At 32.2% G+C, this 27,914-nt stretch overlaps 1 protein-coding gene across 1 annotated transcript; it reads left to right on the top strand.

Annotated features, from left to right (window-relative positions):
• The first annotated feature begins 7 nt into the window (after window positions 1–7).
• LOC138325456 (scavenger receptor class F member 1-like) lies at window positions 8–27,725 on the top strand. Its single transcript, XM_069271131.1, has 9 exons — window positions 8–134; window positions 12,084–12,176; window positions 12,587–12,679; window positions 16,847–16,939; window positions 17,355–17,447; window positions 18,805–18,831; window positions 19,681–19,783; window positions 20,787–20,824; window positions 21,840–27,725. Exons 1-9 carry the CDS (start codon window positions 59–61, stop codon window positions 22,049–22,051), a joined length of 828 nt encoding a protein of 275 aa, XP_069127232.1. The 5' UTR covers window positions 8–58; the 3' UTR covers window positions 22,052–27,725.
• Window positions 27,726–27,914: the final 189 nt, after the last annotated feature.

Here is a 27,914-nt window from a genome sequence, read left to right as displayed (position 1 = left end):
TGGGATCGTTCCATTAAATCGCTATTTGCGAGACCAGGCCTGACTTTAAACAATAACCATGGACGACATAGGATTAGTATTCTTTCGTTTATTCTGGATCATCGTGCTGTGTATCTCTTCATTACGATCAGAGGGTAAGTGCTTAGCATATAAAGAAAAAGATTATGTATGATCTGGACAACCTTTAAAGCATTATTGTGCACATGTGAAAATCATGTCGGGAAAGTATATAAGAAGGTTTATTCCTCCTAGTCAATAAAGTTTTCATTATAAATTTCGAATCAACAATATTAGAAATATATTCATTGACAAAATGTGTTTTTTTTGTGATTCATTTTCATATTTTCCTACATTGAGTAATAATATAATTTGGTTTGACAAGAAAACTTTGATAAGAGGTACTAAATTGGCTTTTCTGATAACCTTCACCGATCAATTTTATTTTTTTTTATTTTATTATTTTTTTTTGCGTAAGGATACCTTGACTGGTGTTGATCATTATGTGACAGAAAATGAAGATTACTTCATAGAACAATGTGTGTCATTAAGGGGTAATACCGGAAGGAGAAAGCATATATCATTTTCCAGAATTGAATAGTTGAGGCTCATTTATTCATTATTTTGACGCTTTCGGAATGTTTTATATACTTCAAACTCAATAAACATAATGACAGAAAGATCAGCCTTACACAATCACACTATGAAACGTTAAATGATTACAGTGCAAATAAAGATTAGACTTTGATAATCACTGGATGGCCCAAATTGTCACCCTTGCAAATGCAATTACTTTGAACAATTGATTGTGATTGAGATGTACACAATGTTATCATCATTTGTGTACGGTGTTTCTATTCCAATACATTGAAATGTGATCCACAGGTTTCGGCAAATGTTTAGTTAAACAATTAGTTAGGTTGTTTGTGTTAAATAGTCCATCGACAGCCAGGGTCATTTAGGGGCAGTTAAAGGCCCACTACATTTCCAAAACACAAAATGAAAGTTTCTTAAAAGCACCAACCGAATCAAAATTGTATCGTTGTCCTAGGATTGGATTACAGCACCAAACAAACTCCTTGCCTTATCTATGTTAACAGTGAAGATTCATTTCGCTGTTTTGCTGTCTGGCGTAGTGATAGTAAACTAACGCGCGGTAATTAGGACGACGGCGGGAAACATAAGGCGACCCATTTTTATTTATTTTTATTAAATTAGTCAGAGGAGATGATTAAGTGTAGTATTAACGGTAAGCTAATAACTTTTGCGATTCTAAAATAATTATCAATCTCGTTTTACACACCCATTTTAAAAAATAGAAAAAAATAGTTAGCCTTTAAACAATAGCTCTGTTTCGGGTTAGTGGGTTAGGCAGAAAAAGAAAATGGAAGCGGAACTCTAAGCATGTAAACTTTTGCGCTGCCATTCCACGCGACAGGCGGCATTTTCAACATTCCTATTGTAACTTTCTTATCCTTGTGGCTTTGAAGGATTGTGGGTCCCGGCATTGAAATAGTAACCACAGGAAAGATATATTACATGCAGTATATTCCAAAATAACAATTGGATCGAACTGTGTAGTGTCCGTTTGTGTAGTGACGACGTCAATGACTTTATGGTAACGTTAGAGAGGATTTGACCTTACATCCGACTTCTCCGAATGTATATAATACTATTGTGACATCTTGATCTAGTTTACGAACGTCTGTTGCTGAGAATATTCACAAGTGATACGTCAGGTAGACTACGTGTCTACAGACCCAAGGAACTGGAGTACGTGTCTGTAGAGAGCCTTTGGGTATTTTCGGCGAACAAACATATTAATAACTTTTTTGACCCAAAACCCATCCGTTAATAAAAGAATACATTTACTGACAGATCTCGTGTAATTTTTTTTTCTGACCATATAATGTACCGAGCTTCATCATTAATCAGAACAGTTCTTGCAAACATTACTGTACTGACAAAATTGACAAAAAACAAGGATTAATAAATATTTACATGCATACCTGTTAGCAAATTTGGTTATGTTAATCAAAGCTTTGATTAGTTTTTCATAATTATATACACTACAAGTCTAACTTTGTGCTGAGGGTGGTAATCTCTCCATTTCAATAAAAAATAATGTACAATGAATGATGCATTTTGTCTTTGGGAAAAAGTAGTTGTAAAAATCTGAGCATATATTTTTGAGGTAAAGGTTAAGATGACATACATTTAAGTAAAGGAGTGAAAATAACAAACATTAAGTTAATCATTGTTAATCGACTTATGTGATTTTGAATAACATGTTCTTAGAAATATCAGCAAGGATTTTTTTTCAACAACGCCAGGTAGATCTTTGCCAGAGTAATGTTGAATTCCACTCAGAGTGACAGCTTCCATTTTGAGCCACTTTTCAGCTTCTTGGAGTTTGTTCCTGCTATAATATTTTAATTGTTTGATGATGATGGTTTATGATGATGGAGTATGTAAGTTCATCGTCCGCGAGGTTCACGTAGTTACTGTGTTAATGATATATGAAGGACTCCAATGTAGTGTCGACGTTTTATTTCATTCTGTGATGCATATTTACATTTTAACTTACACTATACGTGTAAGCATGGTTAGTACAAGCACACAGAGTAATGTTGTGGTTGGCCCCGAAATGGGACCCGACACAGGGTGTGTCCGCTATCCGTCTCTCTACTCTGTATATGTATATATATGTATGTATCACTGGCCAGTCCCATATATATACTGATCAGATATCGCATACATGTACAAATGACAGGTATTACATGTAAGTACAACATAACATTATGACAGTGACAGCTAGGAAGCTATATTAGACTGACCGGTCTGACTGTTACATACATTAGGCCTTGGGACATACATGTACATAGCAATATATCTTCCTGTTTAATTACCGTTCTAGTTTTAGACAATGGCAATATTTTTATGAATCTCTAAAATAAAACTGATTATGTTATATTACGTCCCCTTGTTAATAATTATTTAAAATTGGTTATAATTTGAAATAATAATTTTAAAACAAAACTGATTATATTGGTAATTCTGACAAACAAACTAAATTGATACGAGACTTGTCATATCAACGATGTGAAACAGGTATGAAACTTAATAATTCTAGGTAATGTACAATTTAATTTGATTTAAAAAAACTAACCAAACTGATTTGGTTTAGGTAGCTAGAATTGTATGTGTAAGCAAAATACGAAGAAAAAGAATATACATGGTTTCGATATATTCATGATAATTATGCTGTTATTAGAATAAAAATGAAATTATATTAACGTTATGATATAATTCATTTGTTATTAATTCATTAATTTGTTATTGTGTAAAAATGTAGTGAATTGTGTGTGTTATGTTATTAGAAGGTCGGAACAACAACAATTAAATGTGTGTGTTATATCACATCACTACTCCGCCTCTAACATAAAAAATGGGAAGTTTATAAATACATTTCATTCTCCATGCATTAGCATGTGAGAGAAACTTCCCATAAGTGTATAAAATATGTACAATCTGTATACGTGTCAACAAAAAAAGTAAGATATAAATTGTTAAAAGAACTTCCATATGAAATATTAAGTATATAACAACAGCATAATCATGAACAAGTCATTGTAAAAAAAGAAATGCTACGCATATTAGTTGTTTAGAAATATAACGTTATAAAACTTTAAACAAAAATTGTACTGTTAATATGAACAGGTAAGCTACCATAATTATCAAATATATATTAATAAGATAAAGATATTATTTGACCTTGGGCACAATTTGTCATATATCTATATAGCGGAAGCAGATACGTCTTCAGGCAGATACCTGACCAACCATTACAAAATGTGTTAACTATAAAACAAAAAAAATTTAAATAACTGAAATGAATAACGTAATTGTTCCAAATTGAAATGTCTTGATTTTTTAAGATAAAGGATGATAACAGTTCGTAAGCATACAAATTTCAATTATAAATAGATATTCAATGCAGAGGAAAAACAAAATCAATTATCCTGATCTATTACTGTTAAGACTTGTGCTGTATAAAAAATGACGTTAATAAGAAAAAAAATATATTGTTTGAATTGACGTTGAATCGTCTAAAAACAAACGGATGAAATATCGCTTTCCAATTAAAGCTGATACCTTTAATAACAAAAATGAAATGAAAATCATTTTGCAAAGAAAGTTCCATTGTGGTGTATTTTTCTATGTAAACGTTGAGAGAAACATAAAAACTTGTGTGTGCCCGGCATTGAACTGCATCGGGTATTCCTCCCAACGTGAAAAAATATATATGAACGTTAATATGTCGTAAATAACGAGACAATGGGCCTTAATGAGATACCTCACCACCCTATTGTTCTCAAGACATACTAGTTGTTCCAATGTACATTTTTATACTGCATGTTAACCATGTCAGCAGAACAAACCAGACGTTTAAATATGTATATTGTGTAAAAAATGTATTGGTGTTAATGAAAAATAATAACAGCACAAGTCATGAACATATTAATAGAAATGAAATTAACAAAACATCATTTATCCAAAAATCTCAAAAATCTGTTAGCTCAGGAAAAAATATAAAAATGAAATTGATAGTATGGTAATATTAAATATTTAAGTGTAATGAAGTAAATTATATTTACCATATTGAATTAAAAAAAAATGTTTTACATTACTTGATAACGTTTCGCTTAGAACAATTATCATCCTGTTATATGTATGTAAAAAAATAATAATAAATTTACTGATACGTTGTACCTTAAAACTTATGATATTTAGATGAAAACAACTTTTAAAAAATGTATAATTATATCAGTTTAGAAAACAATAAAACACTATACATTACCAAAAAGTAAATTCCAATATATAAAAACACACTAATAAAAGTCCAACAAAAATCACAATTTTTCAAAAAGAGTTCAGTTCATTTTCTTTCTTCTTTCTTCTGTCTTCGTACGGCTAGGTGTATGTTGGTTGTGGTCAATAAGGTCTTGTTGGTGGTCTCTGCGTTTTGGTTCCTCTTGTTTTGTTCTTTTTGTTGTTTGTGTTAAGGCTTCGAATGGCTAGTGTCGGGTGGCGATGTATAATGGTAATTGGCTCCGAGTTGTTCTGTTTTTGTGGCACTCCTGATCGAATAGTGGTTGCGTGAAGTTTTCCATAGGTAAATCGTGATCGTTGATATGTGTTTGTGACCATGATGATCGTACAGTGGAGTAGCTCCGCGAAGTGTTCCATAGTCTGGTCTATAAAATTGTGGTGTCCGCAAAGTTTTCAATCCCAGGTACGATCGCATGTCAACGGCGCCAGTGTGAACATAATGATTATTTTCTCGTTGGTGTCAGAAGTGGGATGTAGCTTTTGTTGGTTCCATGGCTCGTGAGGTTCATGTCGATGTTGTGTTGTAATTGAAGAAGGACTCCAATGTAGTGTCGACGTTTTATTTCATTCTGTGATGTATATTTACATTTCAACTACAATATACGTGTAAGCATGGTTATTACAAGCACACAGAGTAATGCTGTGGTTGGCCCCGAAAGGGGACCAGACACAGGGTGTGTCCGCTATCCGTCCCTCTACTCTGTATATGTATATATGTATGTATCACTGGCCAGTCCCATATATAAACTGATCAGATATCGCATACATGTACAAATGACAGGTATTACATGTACAACATAACATTATGACAGTGACAGCTAGGAAGCTATATTAGACTGACCGGTCTGACTGTTACATACATTAGGGATCAACCAACTAAATAAAAAAAAGACCTTCGAAATGGCCCCTGTGTATACAAGATTGAGCCCAGGATAGAATTTTAACCCGGCCGCTGATTGGCTGGCTAATTATGAATTTCAAAAGTAAAAATGTTTTCTGACAGGTAATTATTCCTAGATAACCATGATATGAATTTGGAAATTCATATTGAGATTTAGGTTCAAAATATCAACTTTGATAATGAATAGGTAAAAGCATTAGAATTTCAGGATTTTTTAGTGCAAAATGCGCCTGATTTCAATAAAGCTACCCTGGTTGGAGTTGAGCAGAAGGACCCAAACTTTTTTTTCTATTTAGTGTTATATGAGAACCTAGACTTTAATTATAGAACACAACAGCTAACTAATATTCCTTTGTTTTAATAATACAGTACAAAACTTAAACAAAGTTTAACACTGTGGTCTATGTAAAATCATTTAGTTGGTTGCTCTCATAAGGCCTTGGGACATACATGTACATAGCAATATACCTTCCTGTTTAATTACCGGTCTAGTTTTAGACAATGGCAATATTTTTATGAATCTCTACAATAAAACTGATTATGTTATACTGCCATAAAACACAATAGGCAGCATAAACATTGGGAAACAAATAAAAACTTCAAATAAAGATGAATAAATATATTACCAGCAAAATGATTAGGAAGACATTTAGATTCCTAAACAGCTCAAATCACAGAGACTTGGCACGATTTTTTTAACCAACGATATACATATATATATTATAGTATAAAACGGACATATATTTTTAAAAATCGTGATTATTTTAATTAACGGGCTCTATACACTAGTGACACATATCTTACCTTAAAGAGAAATAATTTATCTTTCTAATGAGTGCTTGATGAACAAAATTGGCCAAGTATTGACCAAGTTATGGCCCTATGGATCGGGAAAATTACGAAATATATGCTAGGTAGACATTTCCACAGGGGGGAACCGGATTAGGGTAATTGCAGTTACCCATATTCAACATGACGACGGTACAAAAATACGAAAAAATGGTACTGTCTGTTCACAGAATAGACGGGATTTTTTCTTGCATAACCGCCGTGGATTGTGTCTTCTAACAATATTAGCAAAATTTGAAGCGTAGGTCATATGCACAGAGATCCACAGACGTTGGAATCAACCATGTAAAATTGAGTATAATTAGGGTAACTCAAAATTGATGATTAGGGTAACTTCTGTGCTATCTGAAGAAATGATGCGGGTAACTTCTTTTGGCGATCACGGGCATATTGTATAAAAATGTTTCCATGGAATTGTTCTCAGAACATGAACTTTAAAGGAAATTGGTTACATTTTACTTGAAATGTTTCTTAAACGGGTACACTTCACCATTTTGAGATACGTGTACATACATACGATTGTCCGAAAATAAAACATTGCATGATATTTTTACATGACAAAAATCAGGGTCTAAAAAACAAGATAAAGTGAAAATCTGAATTGCATCAAGTAAGGTGAATATATATCGCCAATTCACAATCATATGAAGAGATGGCTTATGTACGATGTGAGTGCTAATAGGATAATGGGAATATCATCACTGCCTAATTTAGCAACGTTTGTTACGCTTAATGTATAACGGACAAAGAAGTAGTCATAAGGATTACATGTAATTTCAGGAGATCGCGGTGAGGTGACTGTTATAGTCGAGGCCCTGTAAAGCCATTTCTAAATAGAACCGAATTACATTGTATTTTTGAAAGTGCTTGCACAAAGCGATCGAATGCATAAAAGAAATTAAATTGTTGTTGATTAAAGACACTCGGAAAATATGTTTTTTTTCAGGATATACACAATATTCTTATAAGAACAGGTATTAGTGCAATATTGATGATCATTTACAGACCAACTGTGTATTGACCCTGACTATAATTGTACAGTATAAAAACGACTTAGATTTTGATAGAGTCTGAGTCAGTATATATATTAAATACTAATTAAAATTGTATATCAAAATTAGAAAACCCGGACGAATGGCCACATTACAAAAGCAAAGCAGGTAATTCCTCTTACTAATTATAAACATTTCAAATATCTATGTTAAGAATGTTTATGCTATTAAATGTACATGTAGTTGGTAAAAAATTAATCCTAAATACAACGACAATACCTTATAAGTTTCGCTGTTCAAAAATGCATCGGTGAGTTACCCTATTCATGATGTTGCAGCTACCCTAATCACGGCAAATTTTACATTTCCAGTTATCCTTATCATACGCAATTTTACATGCTTGATTCCAACGTCTGTGGATCTCTGTACATATGATTAACGCTTCATATTTTACTAATATTGTTAGAAGACACGATCTACAGCGATAATACAAGAAAAATACCCGTCTTTTCCATGAACAGACAGTACGATTTTCTCGTATTTTTGTACCGTCGCCATGTTGGATATAGGTAACTGCAGTTACCCTAATCCGGTTCCCCCCTGTGATTTCCCTGTCCGGTCGAAATGTCGTCTCGCCTCTAATGAGTACCTCAAAAACCAAGTCGAAATCACAAAATCTATTCTTGTGGTGGTAAACTGTGTTCATCCACAATCTCCTTTGGAGGTGTTATATCCCGTACTTTGTAGAAACTCCATTTAAACATCGTGTAGGTCACTTAATTTAACCATCACCGCTATGTTAAATTTTTTCTCGGAATGCTTCTCGATTTTATATATCGTGACTGCATTATGCAATTTATGTAGTGTTGCTCTTGTCGGTAAAATCGAGAAGCGTTCCGAAGAACAAATGAACATGGCGGTGATGGTGAAAGTAAGTGACCCTCCTAGCCCTTTGCCTATAACGCTGCAAACTATATCTTGACAAAACACTTTCTTTCTTAATGACCCGCCCCAGTCGACTCGATTTATCGATCCTAAGTATTAAAAAAATCAATGTCATTATTTCTAAAGGTCAAGATTCATATTTGTACTTTTTCATTGTATTTTTCTCTCTCTCGATATTATGAAACAAACAAGTGCAAAAATGAGCATGAGAGTCATCGGACCAGGACGTGCAAGGTGTAAAAGGTGATATCAATAACCCAAATATTACCGGGGGTTCACAATAATTACTATAATAGTTGTATGGGTATATTACTCACATCTATACTGAATAAAAAGCTGATGAAATGGGATCAGAAGTATAATGTAATACTGAGTAACAGATGCCCAATTTTGCTTTAAGCCTTAATGTTCCACAAATGTTTTACAAACATTGATCAATAAACAAAACATTGAAAAGTTAAAAAAAATAGTTTGCTGCTTCATAGATTATAAGGAAGAATTTGATCTGATTTATTGAAGTATTTTATGGTCTCAATTAATAAATCAGGGCATTGATCGAAACATGCTAATGAATATTCAATCACTGTATGAAAATGTGAAATATTTTATTAAATATAGCGGGTTTTTTAATATTGTAAAAACACAATCGGTCTATTCCAAGGCGAAATGTTGTCGCCATTTTGTACAATTTATATGTCAATTGTCTGGAATGTGTTTTATAAGAGAGTACTGTCCATCAGTTGAAATCGGTTTGATTAACTTGTGTTTAATTATGTAAGCAGATGATACAGTTCTGCTTGCCGAGTCTCTGCAAGAAATGATTGATACGTTAGATATATTTAAAAAGGATTGTAAGTCGACTATAATTGCTGATAAGACAAACATAATGATTTTCGGAAAAAGGGGTAGATTGCGTGAAAATGAGCACTGGACCTATGATAATGTTAATATTGATGTATTTGACGAATTCAATTATCTTGGAATATTGTTTAATTGCAATGGAAAAGTAGGGGTATCACTTTGGGCTGTTTTACGGCCACTCAGTGATAAGCAAAATATTTTGCATGAAGATACCTTCGGATCGGCTGCATATTGTATGCTAATCATAATATCTTATTTTTTTCTGCGCTCATAGTAATTTCAGAGGTCAAAGGGTGAAAATTCATATTTTCATTGTTTTAGTCCTAATTAACTAAATATTAGAATAGAGATAATATTTTTTGCAGTTTCTGCCTTCAAATTTTGGGTATGTGAAGTTCAGTTCAGAAAACTGATGACAAATTACAAATGTAGGTCACAGTGACCTAATTAAGTATTTGTTCTATTTTAGCATTACAAACTTTAATGTTTTGCTGAAAACTAAGATTTTTAATTGATGTTTACTACTACATGGACATGTGGATCTTGACATGGCCTGCTTAAGATCATTACATCCTAGGGTCACATTAGCTAGATCACGTGCATAATTTAGGTCATAGTAAATGAATCTTACTTTCAGCAAAAATATCAAAGTTTTTTTTTCTCAAAAATCTACTTGGAGACAATAAAAGAACATGTACTGATTTTGTTTATTTTGAATTAGGAAGATTACCAGAAAAATAAAAAATTTGGAGTGTTGGATAAAACTAAAAGATACTTCTAGCTGTATTATAATAAAAGAATGTTTAGGTAATAGAACTGAAATTAATGACGAGTAGTGGATTATCTACATTGCAAATGGACTAGAAAAAATGGATTAGAATGTATCTTGAATGTAAGTTATGCTGACTGTTATACATTTGCATGTACATATACATTGTTGCGAATAGAATAAATGACGTATAGAGACAAGAGGTTATTAACAATGTAAGTAATACAACACGACGTAAACTTTATAAACATCTAATAGATCTATATTTTTGTTTACAATTTCATTTAACAAAACCTGTTTACATATTTAACATGTTTTCGTCACACAATTTAAATATTGAAAATGGAAGAAAACAGAATATATTGTGTACATGTTGTGATTTAGGTGAACTTGAGGATGCATATCATTTTTAACTACAATGTCCATATTGTGTAGATTTACGTATATAAAGAAGTATTATTACAGAAGACCACCTTTTTAAAAATTAGTTTAAGCGTTAACAAAATTTAAGAATGTCAATATACTTGTAAATTTAGTCATTTTGCTTTTAAGAAAAAGGTCAGAATAGTTATAAAGTTTAGAACTATTTGTCTGAAAATATATGGTATGTATATTGTATTTAGACCGTAACGTTTGTTTCATTTTTAACAGACCATCCGTTGAGAATTGACCCTCGTAGCTGTCAACTTACAACGGCAAGTTCCATTTTCAACGGCTTTCGGGGTCAGTTTTCAACGTTGCAAAATGACTTGAGTTCAATTTTCAACGGTGGTATATTTTCAACGTTACACAGGCATTAAAACACAAACAATTTGTGATTATCTTTCAAACACTATTGTAATATATGTTTTTGTAAAATTCCACAATTCATAGTTTTAGTAATTTTGACAAAAGCTCTACATCTGTGTATTTAACTAATGCAGTGCGTCACATTTGAATACTGGAAACAACCAAATGTACTTCAAAACTTGTTACATGCACAATGGTATCATTACCTGTCGTTTTGAAATAAATTGACGCTGTACCTCTCACTGAATCAGATTTCAAATATCCATTTCTGCTAAGATCTGTTGACGAAATTGAAACGATGATGAACATTTGTAGTTTTGCCTCTGTCATAACAGGTTAGCAAGTCATGAAGTCATGATCAATCTGGTCAGGTCCAGTCAGTGTTTTAGGTACTTTTCAGTGCCAGAGAGCGAAAATAAATAACACTTTGCATAAAAGTATAAGTTTTTCCCTGTTACAAATACACTTTATTGTTTTTTTTGTTTTATTTTTGATTCCTTTCGTTCTCGAGCAAATAGCTTTTTTTCCAATGAGACGCTTCTAGATGTATCCCTCCACAGAGGGCTATTTAACGGTATAATATTCTATGAGGATAGACAAACATTGGTAGAAAAAATATTCATGTATAGAACAATAAAACAAAATACAAAAACAATTCAACTATGCATGGGAGAAATAAAATAATAAAAAACACTACATGTGTTCAACACATATGATTAAACTGTTCAACGCAGAGAAACGTAGGAATACGTTCAAATTCGGACATCATTTTGAGGACATGATTTTGTTCATACTCGAAATGGAAATCCCATTCATTGATCTTGACTAATTCTGTCATTATTGATATTAACCTCTGTGTTTTATTTTCAAGTCAAACAATCATAGAGTAAACTTACAAAATGAATAACAATGACGTCATATTCAAAACCTTCTTTGTCAGTAAAGCTGGAAACATAGACCTTAAATGCACACGTAACTGAAAAAAATTCTTTGATCTTTGATAGCTGAAGTAGAATAAATGTGCAACTTTCTGATGCAAAACCAAAGTAGCTCAAACTAGATATTTACAAAAATCTGTCTCTTTCAGATTGTCTAACGGGAAAATGGGGTGAGACTTGTAATTTAGACTGTACACCTGCATGCGAAGAGGGATGCCATCAAAACAATGGATCATGTTTAGGTATCGACAAGCTTAGTCATTGTGTGTCGGTTATAATTGGTGATTTTCGTCGTAATGAAGAATTTAAGGTTATATGTTAAAAACTAAAATCTGTTTAAATTAAGATAGTGTAAAAGCTATGTAATCGTCGATTTTCTTGTTCAGCTATTTCTTGGACCATGTTTAGGTCAAAACTGAATTGATCTTTACAAAGTATATTGTTCGGCTTCTCCAAGCTCTTCGTTTATGTGTATGTCATTATAAAATCAGATTAATTTGATACATTATCGCATAATTATCTATTTAAGACATCGTTCACTCAAGCTATTGGTAGTTTTAATTCTTCTGTAATTTGTCATTTATCGACGAGACGTATTTTATTATTATAAGTAATGGTTAAGTAGTAGGCACTTTTAACTTCTAACACTCAGGATGTAAACCAGGAAAGCATGGCAGCACTTGTTTTCGAGACTGTCCAACGAGCTGTCAAGGAGACTGTCATCAATATACCGGTTTCTGCACAGGCAAGTTATCAATTCCTTCATATAGTTATTTCTGTGTTAGAAATATTTGATAAATTTTAATTTTCAACCGTAATGAAACATGTTAAAAAGTACAATTTATACATTTAAAGATGCTTCACCGCCGACAGAGCATAAATGGTACTCATCATTTAAACAATAATTGGTGTTTAATCATGTATATATATGTCTAATTAACACAAACAATAATATAAAATAATTTGTTTTGCTTTTGTTGCATGCGCAATCACTACTTCATTCCATATAGAATATAGTGTTATGGATTTTTTTCGGGATGCAATTAATTATTTTTGATATTTTTATCTTGAAATAAAATTAGACGCTCAAACTTTTCAATGCTGGTAACGGTATAAAGAAAGTATACTTTTGTTACTGAAGAAAAATACTATTTGTCAGCGGTGGAGCATCTTTAATCAAACATAACATCTTATTATTAAATCCTTATATGATATCATTAATAATGCTTAATTGAAAGTCAAATCGTAATAATTAATAAAACATTATTACATGCACATAATATCAAGTTATCATTGTGCTAATATTATTATGATTCGAAGCTTTATCTTGTGCGTTCACTCCGAACCCCCTCAAGTGTGGTAATGCATTTTTGCCTAGGACTACTCAAACTTTGTGATTATGACATATGCAATGTTATTTGTAGTTTTATGTATATGCTTATCGTATGGAAGAGCATTGAGGACATTCTATGATCAATGTATTAATTTCGGGAAGATTTTCATCATTTTTATTTATTATGTATGAGGAATGACGAACAATGGTTTAATGTGGTATTTCCGTTTTTTGTGGTGTTAAGCCTCAGTGAATTATCCATTTAAATGTTATATATATTAGAATGTATCGCTGGGAAGACAGGAAATACGTGTGATCACAACTGTTCCGAAGCTTGTCCAAACTGTAGTGGGGTTTATCTTTCTTAAATACCAAGCCAAACATTAAGTGCATCTTTCCAAATAATTTTCAATTTTCTTTTGATGCATTTACGCTCCAATATATGTCAGTGGTTATCAAAATGAAATTCCATGAAAACGGAAGAATTTCCATAAAGAGTCCTCTCGCTCTTGAGCAAATAGCTTTTTCCAATGAGACGCTTCTAGATGTATCCCTCCACAGAGGGCTATAACGGTATAATTTTCTATGATGATAGGCAAACATTGGTAGAAAAAATGTACATGTAGAGAACAATAAAACAAAACGTATAAAACAAATTAATACAAAGAAACTATGAATGGGAGTAATGAAATATACACGACATGTGTTCCACACATATGATCAAATTGTTCAACGCAGAGGAACGTAGGTGAATGCTACAGTACAATATACATGTCATTAAAGATTGGATTCTGAAACAAGTACAATGTACTAACATTAATCCGTCTCCATATGAATAACACATAAGCAATAGGATAGTACAGTACTGAATATTAGTCCCCTGCAGGTAAAACAGGAGGGGAGTCCGCCCGGATTTCGTTTCAAGACGATAACTTGAGAAAACTTAACGGGTTACTAAAAATAGATTTTTTCCTCTAAATATTAGTTTCCAGACAATAACTTGAGAAAATATCAACGGAATTAGTTCAAACTGCACACAATGATAGCATGTGAGAAAATACAGCTTCGGATCGGATATAGGGTCATAAAGTCATCTATAAAAGTCACTTTTACTAAAAATCGATTGTTTCACAAATCCTTTTAGTTTCCGGATGATCAATTGAGAACACATCAACGGAATTTGTTCCAACTTAATGCCAAGGTACCATAGGGAATAGCATAGCTTGGGATTGGATTTTAGGTCAAAAGGTCAACTACAAAGGTCACTGTTACTAAAAATAGATTGTTTCACAAAATATTAGTTTCCAGACGACAACTTGAGAAAACATCAACGGATCTTGAACAAACTTCACATAATGGTAGCATATGATAAAATACAGCTTGTTGGGATCGAATTTGGGGTCAAAAAGTCGACTATAAAGGTCACTGTTACTAAAAATTGATTGTTTTCCACAAAATATTAGTTTCTAGACAATAACTTGAGAAAACATCAACGGAATTTGTTCAAATTTCACACAATGGTAGCATGTTAGAAAATACAGCTTCGGAATGGGTTTGGGGTCATAAGGTCAACTATAAAGGTCACTGTTAATAAAAATAGATTGTTTCTCAAATCCTTTTAGTTTCCGGATGATAAGTTGAGAACACATCAACGGAATTTGTTCTAACTTCATGCAAAGGTACCATAGGAAATAGCATAGCTTGGGATTGGATTTGGGGTCAAAAGGTCAAATTCAAAGGTCACTGTTACCAAAAATAGATTGTTTCGCAAAATATTAGTTTCCAGACGACAACTTGAGAAAACAACGGATCTTTAACAAACTTCACACAATGGTACAGTAGCATATGATAAAAACAGCTTGGGATTGAATTTGGTGTTAAAAGGTCAACTACAAAGGTCACTGTTACTAAAAACAGATTGTGTGAAAAAGTATCGTTTCTAGACAATAACTTGAGAAAACATCCAAGGAGTTTGATCAAATTTCACACAATCGTAGCATATGAGAAAATACAGCTTGGTATTGAATTGGGGTCAAAAAGTCACCTACAAAGGTCACTGTTACTAAAAATAGATTGTTTCACAAATTTTAGTTTCCGAATGATAACTTGAGAACACTTCAACGGAATTTGTTCAAACTTCATATAATGGTAACATAGGGGGTCAAAAGGTCACTGTTACTAAAATAGTTTGTTTCACAAATTTTCCTTTTCCGGAAGATAACTTGAGACAGAATTTGTTCAAACTTCATACAATGTAAGGATAACTAAGCAATAATAACTGGCCATAAATTAGAAAAATGTAATTGAGGGCAGGGGACGTGTGTTGTTTGCAACACTTACTGCAAGCTTGTTTCTAAGAGTTATCAGTGCTAATTATAAAGTGCTTTGGTAGGAAAAAGGAAGGGGTGCAGGGATTGGGTAAAGAAAAATGGTGTTTATTTTTCAACCATATAAAACCAGAGATTTGTTGAGAAATCGGTCATAGTTTGATTATTAGTACAGCTATCACGGGTCTGAGTATAAAGCCAATATACGATTAAAGATAAGATTGATTTTGAGATTAACAGTAAAGTAGTACTGATGGATACATCTGTATTTATATGCACTTGAATCGGTTCGCACGACTAATAACATTTTGAACTGTATCAAAAATGTTTACATTGTACTGATTTGGACATATTAGGGTTACCATAGAGTAAAGTGTTAACATCATAGTCATGGGGTAGGAAGTTCATTCTTGTCTGTTGGTAATTTGGACAACGGAGAAGAAAATGTTTCGTCAGATTGGTAACATGAACAGCAAGGATTCACTACAAGATTGTATTGATATAGACGAGAGTTTAGGGAACTGCACTGGATTCTAAGACGGGAGTGATGAATGTCGACACGTCATGTTTTATAATCATAATAGTAGAGGAGGACAGTTGGGATATCAGTATTAAGGAAGTTTTTGAGACAGGTAATAGATGGATTTTTCATAATGTCCGGAAGCGAGTTCCATAGGTTAACAGAAGAAGATAGAAAGGAATCTTTGTAGAGGTTAGTACGACATGGAGGTTGATAGAAAGAATCGGCTCCCCTTGTGCTATATGAGTGAATATTACGATGACTAGCTGGGAGCATGTTATTTAGGGAAAGGGGGCACTAACCATGAACAATCTAATGGAATTTAATGATTTTGTGTTTTCGCCTTCTATTGATAAGTGTATCTAGTCCAGATTCTGTATATAAACGATCATGACTAGTGAGTTTGGTGGCACCGGTATTTTTTATCATAGCTGTTTCAAGTTGAATGACCTCATTTTGAGACCATGACTTATACTCGAAATGGAAATCCCACGGCCATGTTTTGGTCATAGAGTCAACTTACAAAATGAATAACAATGACGTCATATTAAAAACCTTCTTTGTCAGTAAAGCTTGAAACATGGACCTTAAATGCACACATAACTGCGAGAAAAAAAAAACATTTTTTTTTATCTTTGGTAGCTGAAGTAGAATAAATATGCAGATTTCTGATGTAAAACCAAAATAGCTCAAACCTCAAACTAGATATTTACAAAAATCTGTCTCTTTCAGATTGTCTAACGGGAAAATGGGGTGAGACTTGTAATTTAGACTGTAGCCCTGCGTGCGAAGAGGGATGCCATCAAAACAATGGATCATGTTTAGGTATCGACAAGCTTATATATTGTGTTTATTTTCGTCGTAAAGAAGAATTTATGGTAATATCTTAAAAGCTAAAATTTGTTTAAATTAAGATAGTGTAAAAGTTATGTAATCGTCGATTTTCCTGTTCAGCTATTTCTAGGACCATGTTTAGGTCAAAACTGAATTGATCTTTACAAAGTGTATTGTTCGGCTTCTCCAAGCTCTTCGTTTATGTGTATGTCATTATAAAATCAGATTCATTTGATACATTATCTCACAATGTACATATACATCGCATAATTCTCTATTTAAGACATCGTTCACTCAAGCTATTGGAATTTTTAATTCTTCTGTAATTTGTCATTTATCGACGGGACGTATTTTATAATTATAAGTAATGGTTAAGTAGTAGGCACTTTTAACTTCTAACACTCAGGATGTAAACCAGGAAAGCATGGCAGCACTTGTTTTCGAGACTGTCCAACGAGCTGTCAAGGAGACTGTCATCAATTTACCGGTTTCTGCACAGGCAAGTTATCAATTCCTTTATATTATTATTTCTGTGTTAGAAATATTTGATAACTTTTAATTTTCAACCGTAATGATACATGTTAAAAAGTACAATTTATACATTTAAAGATGCTCCACCGCCGACAGAGCATAAATGATACTCATCATTTAAACAATAATTGGTGTTTAATCATGTATATATTTGTCTAATTAACACAAACAATAATATAAAATAATTTGTTTTGCTTTTGTTGCATGCGCATTCACTACCTCATTCCATATAGAACATAGCGTTACGGATTTTCTTTCAGGTTGCAATTAATTATTTTTGATATTTTTATCTTGAAATAAAATTAGAAGCTCAAACTTTTCAATGCTGGTAATGGTATAAATAAAGTAACTATTGTTACTGAAGAAAAATACTAGTTTGTCTGCTCTTGTTTTCTTATTGATATCATTAATAATGCTTTATTGAAAGTCAAATCGTAATAATTAATAAAACATTATTACATGCACATAATATCAAGTTATCATTGTGCTAATATTATTATGATTCGAAGCTTCATCTTGTGCGTTCACTCCGAACCCCCTCAAGTGTGGTAATGCATTTTTGCCTAGGACTACTCAAACTTCGTTTTTGTGATTATGATATATGCAATGTTATTTGCTGTTATAAATAGAAAAGATGTATATGCTTATCGTATGGAAGAGCATTGAGGACATTCTATGATCAATATAATAATTTCGGGAAGATTTTCATCATTTTTATGTATTATGTATGAGGGATTTATTTTTTGTGGTGTTAAGCCTCAGTGAATTATCTATTTAAATGTTATATATATTAGATTGTATCACTGGGAAGACAGGAAATACGTGTGATCACAGCTGTTCCGAAGCTTGCCCAAACTGTAAACAGGATGGATCGTGTAAAAGTAGGGAAGCGGCCGAATGGCACAAGGCTATCAACAACATTAAATATATATAAATTATGTATAAGAAAGTTTACAATAATTAATTTTAAAATATTAGATCGATTTGCATTCGCACAAGATAGCCTCATCTTTCCCAAGAAAGAAAACTAGATGACTTTTACATTTTTCGTCAAAATATAATTAGAAATTAAAACTTGAATCTTTTGCGCTTTCATGGGTTTGATAGCGATCGAACGATTCCCTAGTCATCGCAGTGGAACGAATATATCAAATGTTGGTAATTGCATGACAAACGGGATATTATTGTAACAAAGAAGTATATTCATAATACATGAAATAAATCAATAAAATACAGTTAGCTGCTAAACGTTTATTTTTACCAGCGAATATGATTGATTCATGGTTGCACATACATTGTATATGTACATCTCGTATGTATTCTAGGTTCAGTCGTCAGTGACAGTAAGACTGGTAAGAAAGAATGATACAATTTTCTGCATTGAAATATTAGCCCAATTTAATACTAATTTGCTCAACTAACATCTAATGTATTTGTTGTAAATTCTAAAACAAGTAATTGCCCAAGACATACGACATATTTTGGCGGGTGTCTGTGGACGTTTTCCAGTTTGTTCTTTTCTTTATTGACTATATACAATGACTGTTTCGGTTGGGGGCCGGGGTGGCCGAGTGTTGTAAGGAAGGATGTAAGGAATTGAGGTCATTGAAAAAACCATCTACATTCATTTTTTTCTTTAAATAGAAAGGTGGATAAAACATGTTCAACGCCAACTTCTTGAAATATAAGCCTTTTAAAATCCCTGTATTACCGGAAGAAATTTGTATTAACATATTTTCTAGATTTATTGTGCATTATGACACATTGTGTTATTAGGTTTGAGTAGTGATTGTTTTTGTCATTTTCCTAATTTTACTGTAACACTGTAGTTTTGTGACATATTGATGGAAATATCTAGACAACGAACAGGTTTTGGGACAATTTCTAACTCGACTGCGGCTTCAGCATTAATAGCTTAAATCAATTTCTTCAATGATGTACATTATGTGTCATTTTAAGTGTACTTAATAATGACCTTTCGATATTACCACCAAGCGACCGGAAATGGATGTATGTTATCCATTAACTTATTCTTTGTTTTCAATTATATGTACTTACTATTGTTACCTGAAAGGCGAATAAATATTCAAATAACCCGACTGATTTAAGACCCTTTCAGATAATTAAATCATAGTCTTGACTCTATAAAATTAAACCTTGATTATTGCCACCGAATGAATGTATCGTTATATGTTAAACAGACACGGATGATGACAACATAAACTATATAGCTCTTGCCATTGGTATTGTCCTAGGAGCTGCTTGCCCACTCTTCACGATTAAAGTCATATGCTGCTGGTGTCGGTAAGAGTCATGTCATGAGTCCATAATGGACCGGGATGTTGAATAGCTATTATACCACATCATCATTATTTTATTTTTATTTCTTTATTGTTTGTACTATTTAGATAAATTAACGGAACTTTTTAAAGCTTTTATACAATTTCCATTACAAATTTTAATTACTTACGGAAGCCGTACTGCGTTACATGAAAAATATAGTTACTGTTTTACCTCTAAATGTTATTGTAAGGTCACACAATGCTAATCTTATTGTTAATGTGAGTCAATTAACACATCATATTTCCATTTGCTCGGGACTGTCACTATATAACCTTTCCAAACAAAAATCATACTTCTCCTATAACTCCCGTTGTGTAGTGATATGTAGAACATGTTTCGTGGCGTCGTTCTAACCAACGTCATGACATAATGACGTTATAAAGACGTTGCTGTCATCGAAAATCACCGTATCAATGACCTATTTAACATTGCCTATGTTTTGTGCGTACTTACGTACTACCGGAATGTAAAAACCCAATTGTTTTATGTTACAATATTCGCAACAATATAAGTATAACTAAAATGTTAAAATGTACTGAATATTTTATGTTTATTTTCATGAACTTATATTTTCATTTAGCTGCGAATGTCATCGGGGCCAATTATGATGTCACACATCACACGAAGAGGCTCCGCTGACGAGCAGCGAGGAATTTTATTTAGTAATAGCGATAACAGTTTACATTACAAGTTGGATAAACAATAACACAGAACGGAAATATAGGACTGCCTTCTTGGGGGATTTATGGTCTAATGGTCTAATGTATCTCCCAGGATTGTAGACAAATTGAATAACGTGCATTAATGCATAGATAGTTGTGTTCCCTCTCAATACTATTTTTTTCATGATCGTCAAACGGGATCGGCAATGATTACCTTTTAAATCCATGCATATGAGGTAAAATAAAAAGCTAAATTATAAAACATTAACATATTATATATACATATTATGTTTTCTTTCTAGACGCAGAAAAATAGCCAAGGAAAGACAAAGTAAACGTGGTACGTATGAGGATATTACAGTATTATCCCTCTAACTCGAACTCGCATTCCTCGAATATCCTGCTTTCGTCTGCATTCTTTTAAATATTGTTACTTTTCCCGCTCCTATTAATTTGAGGTTTAGCCATTGCGTCTGTATCTTGTTATGACCTACAGACATTGCTATGCACTACTAATTGAACTTGACATCCATTTCAATGGTCAAATAGGTACAATTTTACAGTCTTGGCTGTCCCGGTCATAATTTGTTAATCGATAAAAATATGGTGATCGAACTTACAGAAAAGGACTTGTTACAGAAACATTGTAATGAACAAGAACCAATTTTATAAAACCCATGTGCCTTTTGTAGTACTAGTCCCAGGGGCCTGTGTTACGGATAATTTAGTGATGTTTCTCGAACTGTACACCAGGGTACTCTGTCTTATTCAAAACTATATTAATTATATATTATTGCCTTATTTTGAGGAGGCGAGGGTACTATGCTATCACGAGAGGCCCGGGACTATGGCTAAATAGTGCCCGGGGGCTGAGCCAATGAAAACGCTAGAAAAAGTCACGTTATGTACTAAATTAACTTCAATTCCGTTAAACGATCTAATATTGTCAAAAGTATTCTTTACTGCAAATTCATACTGAAATCGTGTAGCTGAAAATTTGTAAGATAGTCTTGAAACCAAACAATGTTTGGATTTTTTTTATAATTTGCAATGTTACCTTTTACCGAAGTGGTATACCACTTTCGATTATTGTACACCAACAATATTTTGTAATTATGTGGAACATTATGTAAAAAAAAGCTGTCTAAAACCGGCAAAGTTGTCATCTATAGATCAAAATAAAACTACTAATTGACAAGGGTCATTCAGCAATTTACCGATTTTGGCGTATATGAATATCACTAGTGACTAAAAGACGAAATCTTTACAAAAGACCATAGTTTAATTCTTAGTAAATTCTGCCTAATGCTAGTTACATTGTCGTCTGTAGCATTTCGTTTAAACTGTCTTTACAGAGTATCACAGCCAATCCCTGGAAGTTGTACCTTATCAACGACATAACTCTGACGTCAACGAGATTTCCGGAGTTAAAAGCAATGATGTGGACACAAGGCCTTATATACATGTAGTACAATTTCATAAACATATACAAAACAACTTCCACGTTCATGTTGATGAGAGAGGAATTCAGGAAAATCGCATTATGGAATTAGATGGTTCCCTGTAAATTCAATATTTTTATACTAGTATATACGAACGCAATGCCAAAACTTCAATAATTAACACATTGAAAAGGTATATTAGCGAATAGGCACAAACTTGGTACTTAGAATGAAACCCAAACGAAACTAAATCTTTAATCTTTTTCAGGAAACGAAAAACAAACCACTTTACAATACCTCTTCCAATTAGCAATAAAATCACTTACACTTCATCTCAGATTACATTTACAGATGACATAACATAGACTCAATATATCCACAACACATATGAAATGAATCTAACATTCCTCGCATCATAACAACTAAAGTCAGTCGAAAAGCATTATCTTTTGATATCGATAGCATTTAGTTAGGCGGTCTTAGAATATGCTGACATTGTTTTTTACACATGCACCCTACCGTCTGATGAATTGTTAGGATATCTTAAGGTCCCAGACGAGAGAAAACAAGTACCTCCTGATTCATCAATCAACACGCAATATCTTCTAACAACATTAACATGATATATTAATTAATTTACTAATAATCCTAATCGGAACTCGCTATTTTCTTCTCTATACTAGACATTTTAATCCTAAAATAGGCAGGACTACCAATTGCTATGATAGCGTCTTGCTCTTGGAGTGTCGCACAGTTAATATTACTGATGTTAAGCTGTTTTCACAACTTAAAGTTTGAAGTGTTTGGTATATGAAGATAATGAAACTGATATAACATTTGCTGATATTATTTTTAAATATGAAGGGGGTTAGAGGGAAAATATCATTATTACCCAACTGCGACACAATTGTAATGATCTTGCTTTGAACACTGATCCTGATCATCTAACTGATTCTTTAATGTAATTGCTCTGTGAAATTTTAACTAATCTCTCATTATATTCTTGAATTTCCCTCCTACATATATATCGCAATTAGTTATTCTAAAATGCCAATATGTACGATCATACATATAAGTTTACCAAATTTCTATATTGATGCCCCGATTGTGATTTTAATATTCATTTTTGTAAATAGACAAATGTTTGCAGACGAAATATGTTTATAAGATATATAACCCTTTATATATTGACCGGTAGACTAACTCATTGACTTATTATGACAAATTAATTTATATAGTATTATCTTTGATAAAGCTGGGACCCATTTGGATAATATTGCTGCAAGTTAATAAGCAAATTCACATGGATTGATATAGATTGCGATTATCCATACATATGTACTATAACAACTGCTTAGCAGCCATGTAGATAAATTAGGACATTGTATACGTATGTAATTTGTAATCATATTATGTATATTTTCTGTGCATCAATGCACATGGATATTTGGTCAAACCATCAATCTGTTAAAAATGCCTTATAGATATTTGGCATATATATATATATCTCATATGATCCTTTTTAAATCACTACCTTCATGTTTAGATTGTAAATGTGTGTACATGATAATGTGTGTGCATACCTTGTTTATATATGACCAAATGAGTTACCTTCCCTTGCTTGTGTTGTTTGTTTGTTTTCCATTTTAGAATGCGTTTGTACATATGTATATATTTCAATAGTTAATACAAATTATATTACCTTTCTATCCACCTAAGGGAAAATGAAATCTTTTCGACTTTTTGATGATCGACAAGCATTTTTTCTATTAAATTTTAAGCTGTAAAAATCACCATATATGCTATGTTTAAAATATATTCAAGAATTATAGGTGATGAGAACATCACTGACACAATTCCTTTGCTAGTTGTGAATAACATTTTTAGTTATTATGGTAATGTACTAAACATGCATAAATTATATATATATATATATATAGAAAACAATGTCAATATTGACCATTGACCTAATCTGTAATTGCAAAATGCACCATTTTAACCATATCTGCAAGCTTTAGATCTTTTTTTTTTTTTTTTTTTAATGTTCCTGCATCTAACGTTTGAAAATGGTTTGCACATTTAATGACATAGAAATGGAAGGTACAGGTGCTTATTTAGATATATTATTTTTAAATATTTTGATTTAAAAATAAAAGTGCCTAAACTACATAAAGTTTCAAAATTAAAATGACAAAAATGTACCATTTTCCGCATTATTGCTGAATTTAGCTAAAAGAGTATCTCAGTGAGGATTTAAGTAAATATAATTTAATATTTGAAGTAAAAAAAGTGCTAAAAATTTGGTTCTACTCAAAGCGAAGATAATTCTTTTTTTAAATTTGTTTGCATATGAACACAGATATTGATAATTAGAAATTCTCAAAACTTCTTTCATCTAGGTTGAAAAAAGAGAGTGGTCGAGTGTCGAGTTTCGAGTCAACGTTTTTCGAGTTTCGAGTCAATATTTGCGAGTTTCGAGTTAACATTTTCGAGTTTCGAGACAATTTTTTCGAGTTTCGAGTTACATTTTGAAGATTTCAAATGCCAGATTATTTGTTCATGATTTTAATTTGCTTATGAATGACGTTTGAATTTTCACTTTATTTTATTTTTGATAGCGGCTACATAGCATATCATGCAAAACATACATGAAAAATTGGCATATTCTCGGAACTCAATGCAAATATTCAGTCGTTTGGATTGGACAGAATGCTGACTAAGTGAGCAAAATTCCCAATCTTTCTTGTGGTATATTGATATGTTAATTCATTGCTTACTCGGGAACCTACATGTATGACGTCACAAATCATCATAGTGGAAGGAAAACATTGCAACACTATATTGACGTAGACCGTCCGTTCTGCTTCTAGTGAAAAATCGTTAAGTTTTCTATATTTCAATTTAAGGCATACCCTGATAATAAAAAGCACAGAAAAAGCGTACATCTTGAATGACAATGAGTACTCGGGTGCGCAGTCAATATTTTGGTACCCCGTGCACTTGTTCTGGAGCTATTATTAGTTTAAATATGTATAAAAATACCCTAAACATGGCGTATTTGAAGGGGGGGGGGGAGGGGGGGTTAGAGGTTTGAGTGATCGCTCACGTTTTTGAATAAGGGCAACATGTCTCGTTTTACAAATACTTGATATTTAAAAACTACGCATTTCACGAAGAATTTTTACGCTTTGCTAAATAATGGTGGGTTTTCGTTCCTTTTGAAATATCTAAATAATAAATGCCCATTTGTTTGGCAAGTACATAATACTGTACTAAACAAAAACAAAATCGAAATCCAGTACGGGTGATATAACTACTAAATAATTGCACGTGAATAGGGATATCATATATATGTAAAACACATGTACATCGCAGGCAAAATTAGTAATATACACTTACTGTTAGAATTTGTTTAAAGTATATACATGTTATATGCAATCCATTGGTTTGTATATTACTGAGAGAAGCACGAAACACAACTTTTAATGGATTTGGCTTATTTCAATAAACATGTATGTGATCGATCAAATTATATACATCCAGATCCCTATGTTCCAGTAACCCTTTGTTCAAAGCACATTTTTTATTCAAATGAGAAACTGTATGAAGATTAATTTTGAATTATCAAAGTAATTGTAGTTATACATGTGTGCATGCATATAAACTATGAATTTTATTCATGAATATAATTCATGAATTATTCATGAATGTTCATGATAATTATTCATTAACGTCTTGCATGGGTTATATTGCATTATAATGTCGTGGAATTTGTCAATATTTTTTGTATTATATTTGATAAGGAATGTTGAACAATTGCCATTGTTTTTTGCTTCGCGTTTCTGAATGTTGGTTGTTTTTAGGTGTTTTAGGTCAAGATATAGGTTAATACCTTTACTCGAGACCTTCTCTCCTCCTTTCTCAAGAAGGGCTAGGGACCGGCAAAGGCGAAGTTCTTTATTTCGCTTCGCAGTTATGAATTGTCAACTTTTAAAGATTTTGTAGGCGATTTCTGGTGTACAAAATTTCCATAATTAATAATTTATTTATTTCAATAGTAATCAACATCTTGTTGCTAATATTTATTTTCTACATATACAATGTAACTATAAAAACAAAAAATTTACAATATTCCATCCCTACGTGTTAATTAATTATTTATTAATTAAAGAATCAATTAAGTTTTCGGAAAGGGAAATAACTGTAATCAGAATATTACAGGCTCTGAATTTAATACACTAGCAATTGATCTTATTTTTCTGAATACTTTGGAGGATAAAAAAAACAAATATTATATGTACACAGACTCAATTATGTATGAAATACATATGTTGACGGTAAAACCTTATATGGACCAACATCAATGTTTTTAAATATTTACCAAATTTCTTTATCTATACTGTAAAAAGTTGACTCGAAAGTCGAGACTCGACAAAAAAAATCCTCGTTGAAAGAAGACTTCCTTAAATGTTGATCTTATTTTCAAAATCTGAATATGTTCACCAGTTTACTGAGTAAGTACAGTTCCCTCCCTTAGCATGGCAAGGGTATCAAGCGTAATAATTAGTGTTAAAAACGCACATTGCCTATTATTTTAAAATTTCAATTATTATTTATGTACTTTAAACAGATGCATGTAAGCACATATAGTACTTACTTTCCGGTTTCTCCTTTTGACTAGTTGGTACTAATTTTACTCTTCAGTTGACGTAAATGTAATCATTTTTTGGCAATACTAAGTATCTATTCATATTTTAAATATGAAATCTATGCATTGTAAATATTGTAATAATTGACATGTTGCTAATTCGTGTTGCTGATTAACATTATATGCACTTTTTTATTCGCTGGTGTGAAAATGACGGCGCATCAATTCGAATGTGTATTTTTCTATTCTGTTTAAGTTTTTCTTGTAGTTTTTATAGTTTTTTATTGTTTACTGTCATATTTTTCTCATTTACCTTTTAGTTTTTGTATTGAACAAGTTATGGCACAAACATTGGTAACCTTTTATTGTTTGAGTTTTTTTATTATTTATTTTCGTTTTATTTTCATATCTATATCATTTTCTTTTTAATTTTCCAATTGAACAAGACTTGCCACAAATAGTGTTAACATTTTAAAAAAAATCCTAATTTACATATTTAACGGCTATGTTGTTTATGATCGGTATGATGATAAAGAGTTTTTATAATTTACTCTACTGAAAAACAGCTATGTTGACATTTTCGAATTCCCTTAAATACTGTATACATATAGTTTTGGTTTGGATAAGTACATGTATGTGTGCAATCCTTTTGTATTTAAATTTATTTTGTCTTAAAATAAGGACATTTAGCATTACTTATATTGTAGATAAATCAAGACTTACTTTTTTCAGTGAAAAACCTATAACTATATATGAAATCATCACATTTCATTGGAGTTTCAATTTTGTTGGTTTCGTTAGTTTACCTGAAGCAACGGAATTACGCCCCCAAGAAATTTGAAATGTGTAAAGGGACATATATGAACGTACACTACAAAACTGGTTACGGTTTTAGTTAATAATAAGAATAAAACTATCTATTTTTAATCGAGAATAAGCTTGATATATGTCACCCTACGGCTTAAAATCACAACGAAATTGTTAGTGTTTGTCTCCCACGAAAATTGAGCACAACAAAAATAAATTATTTCTCTGGTTCTGGCTTTCACTGATAGTAAGCGTAATGTCATTTGGATTGTATCAACATTAGACAAATGTAGCATTCTCCTGAACCTTTTCATTAATCTAAATAAAGCATGGGTGTGAGTTATTGTTGTTGATTTTTGGTTATTTAAAAACAACAGAAATCCTTACGTTTCTAGATAGTTAGACCATTGCTTAAAATTTTCCTGAAAAATCTGCTTGTTTTCACAAATGAGTTTTTGGTTTTTGACCGTCCAACAATCCCAACCAGGACAGAGTTTCACTAAAGGTCGTAAGTCTACAAGTAGACCTAAACG

This window comes from Argopecten irradians, chromosome 6 (genome assembly GCF_041381155.1).
Source record: "Argopecten irradians isolate NY chromosome 6, Ai_NY, whole genome shotgun sequence".
Lineage (NCBI taxonomy): Eukaryota > Metazoa > Mollusca > Bivalvia > Pectinida > Pectinidae > Argopecten > Argopecten irradians.
Note: the sequence above shows the minus strand (reverse complement) of the source record. Positions and strands in the feature narration are given on the sequence as shown.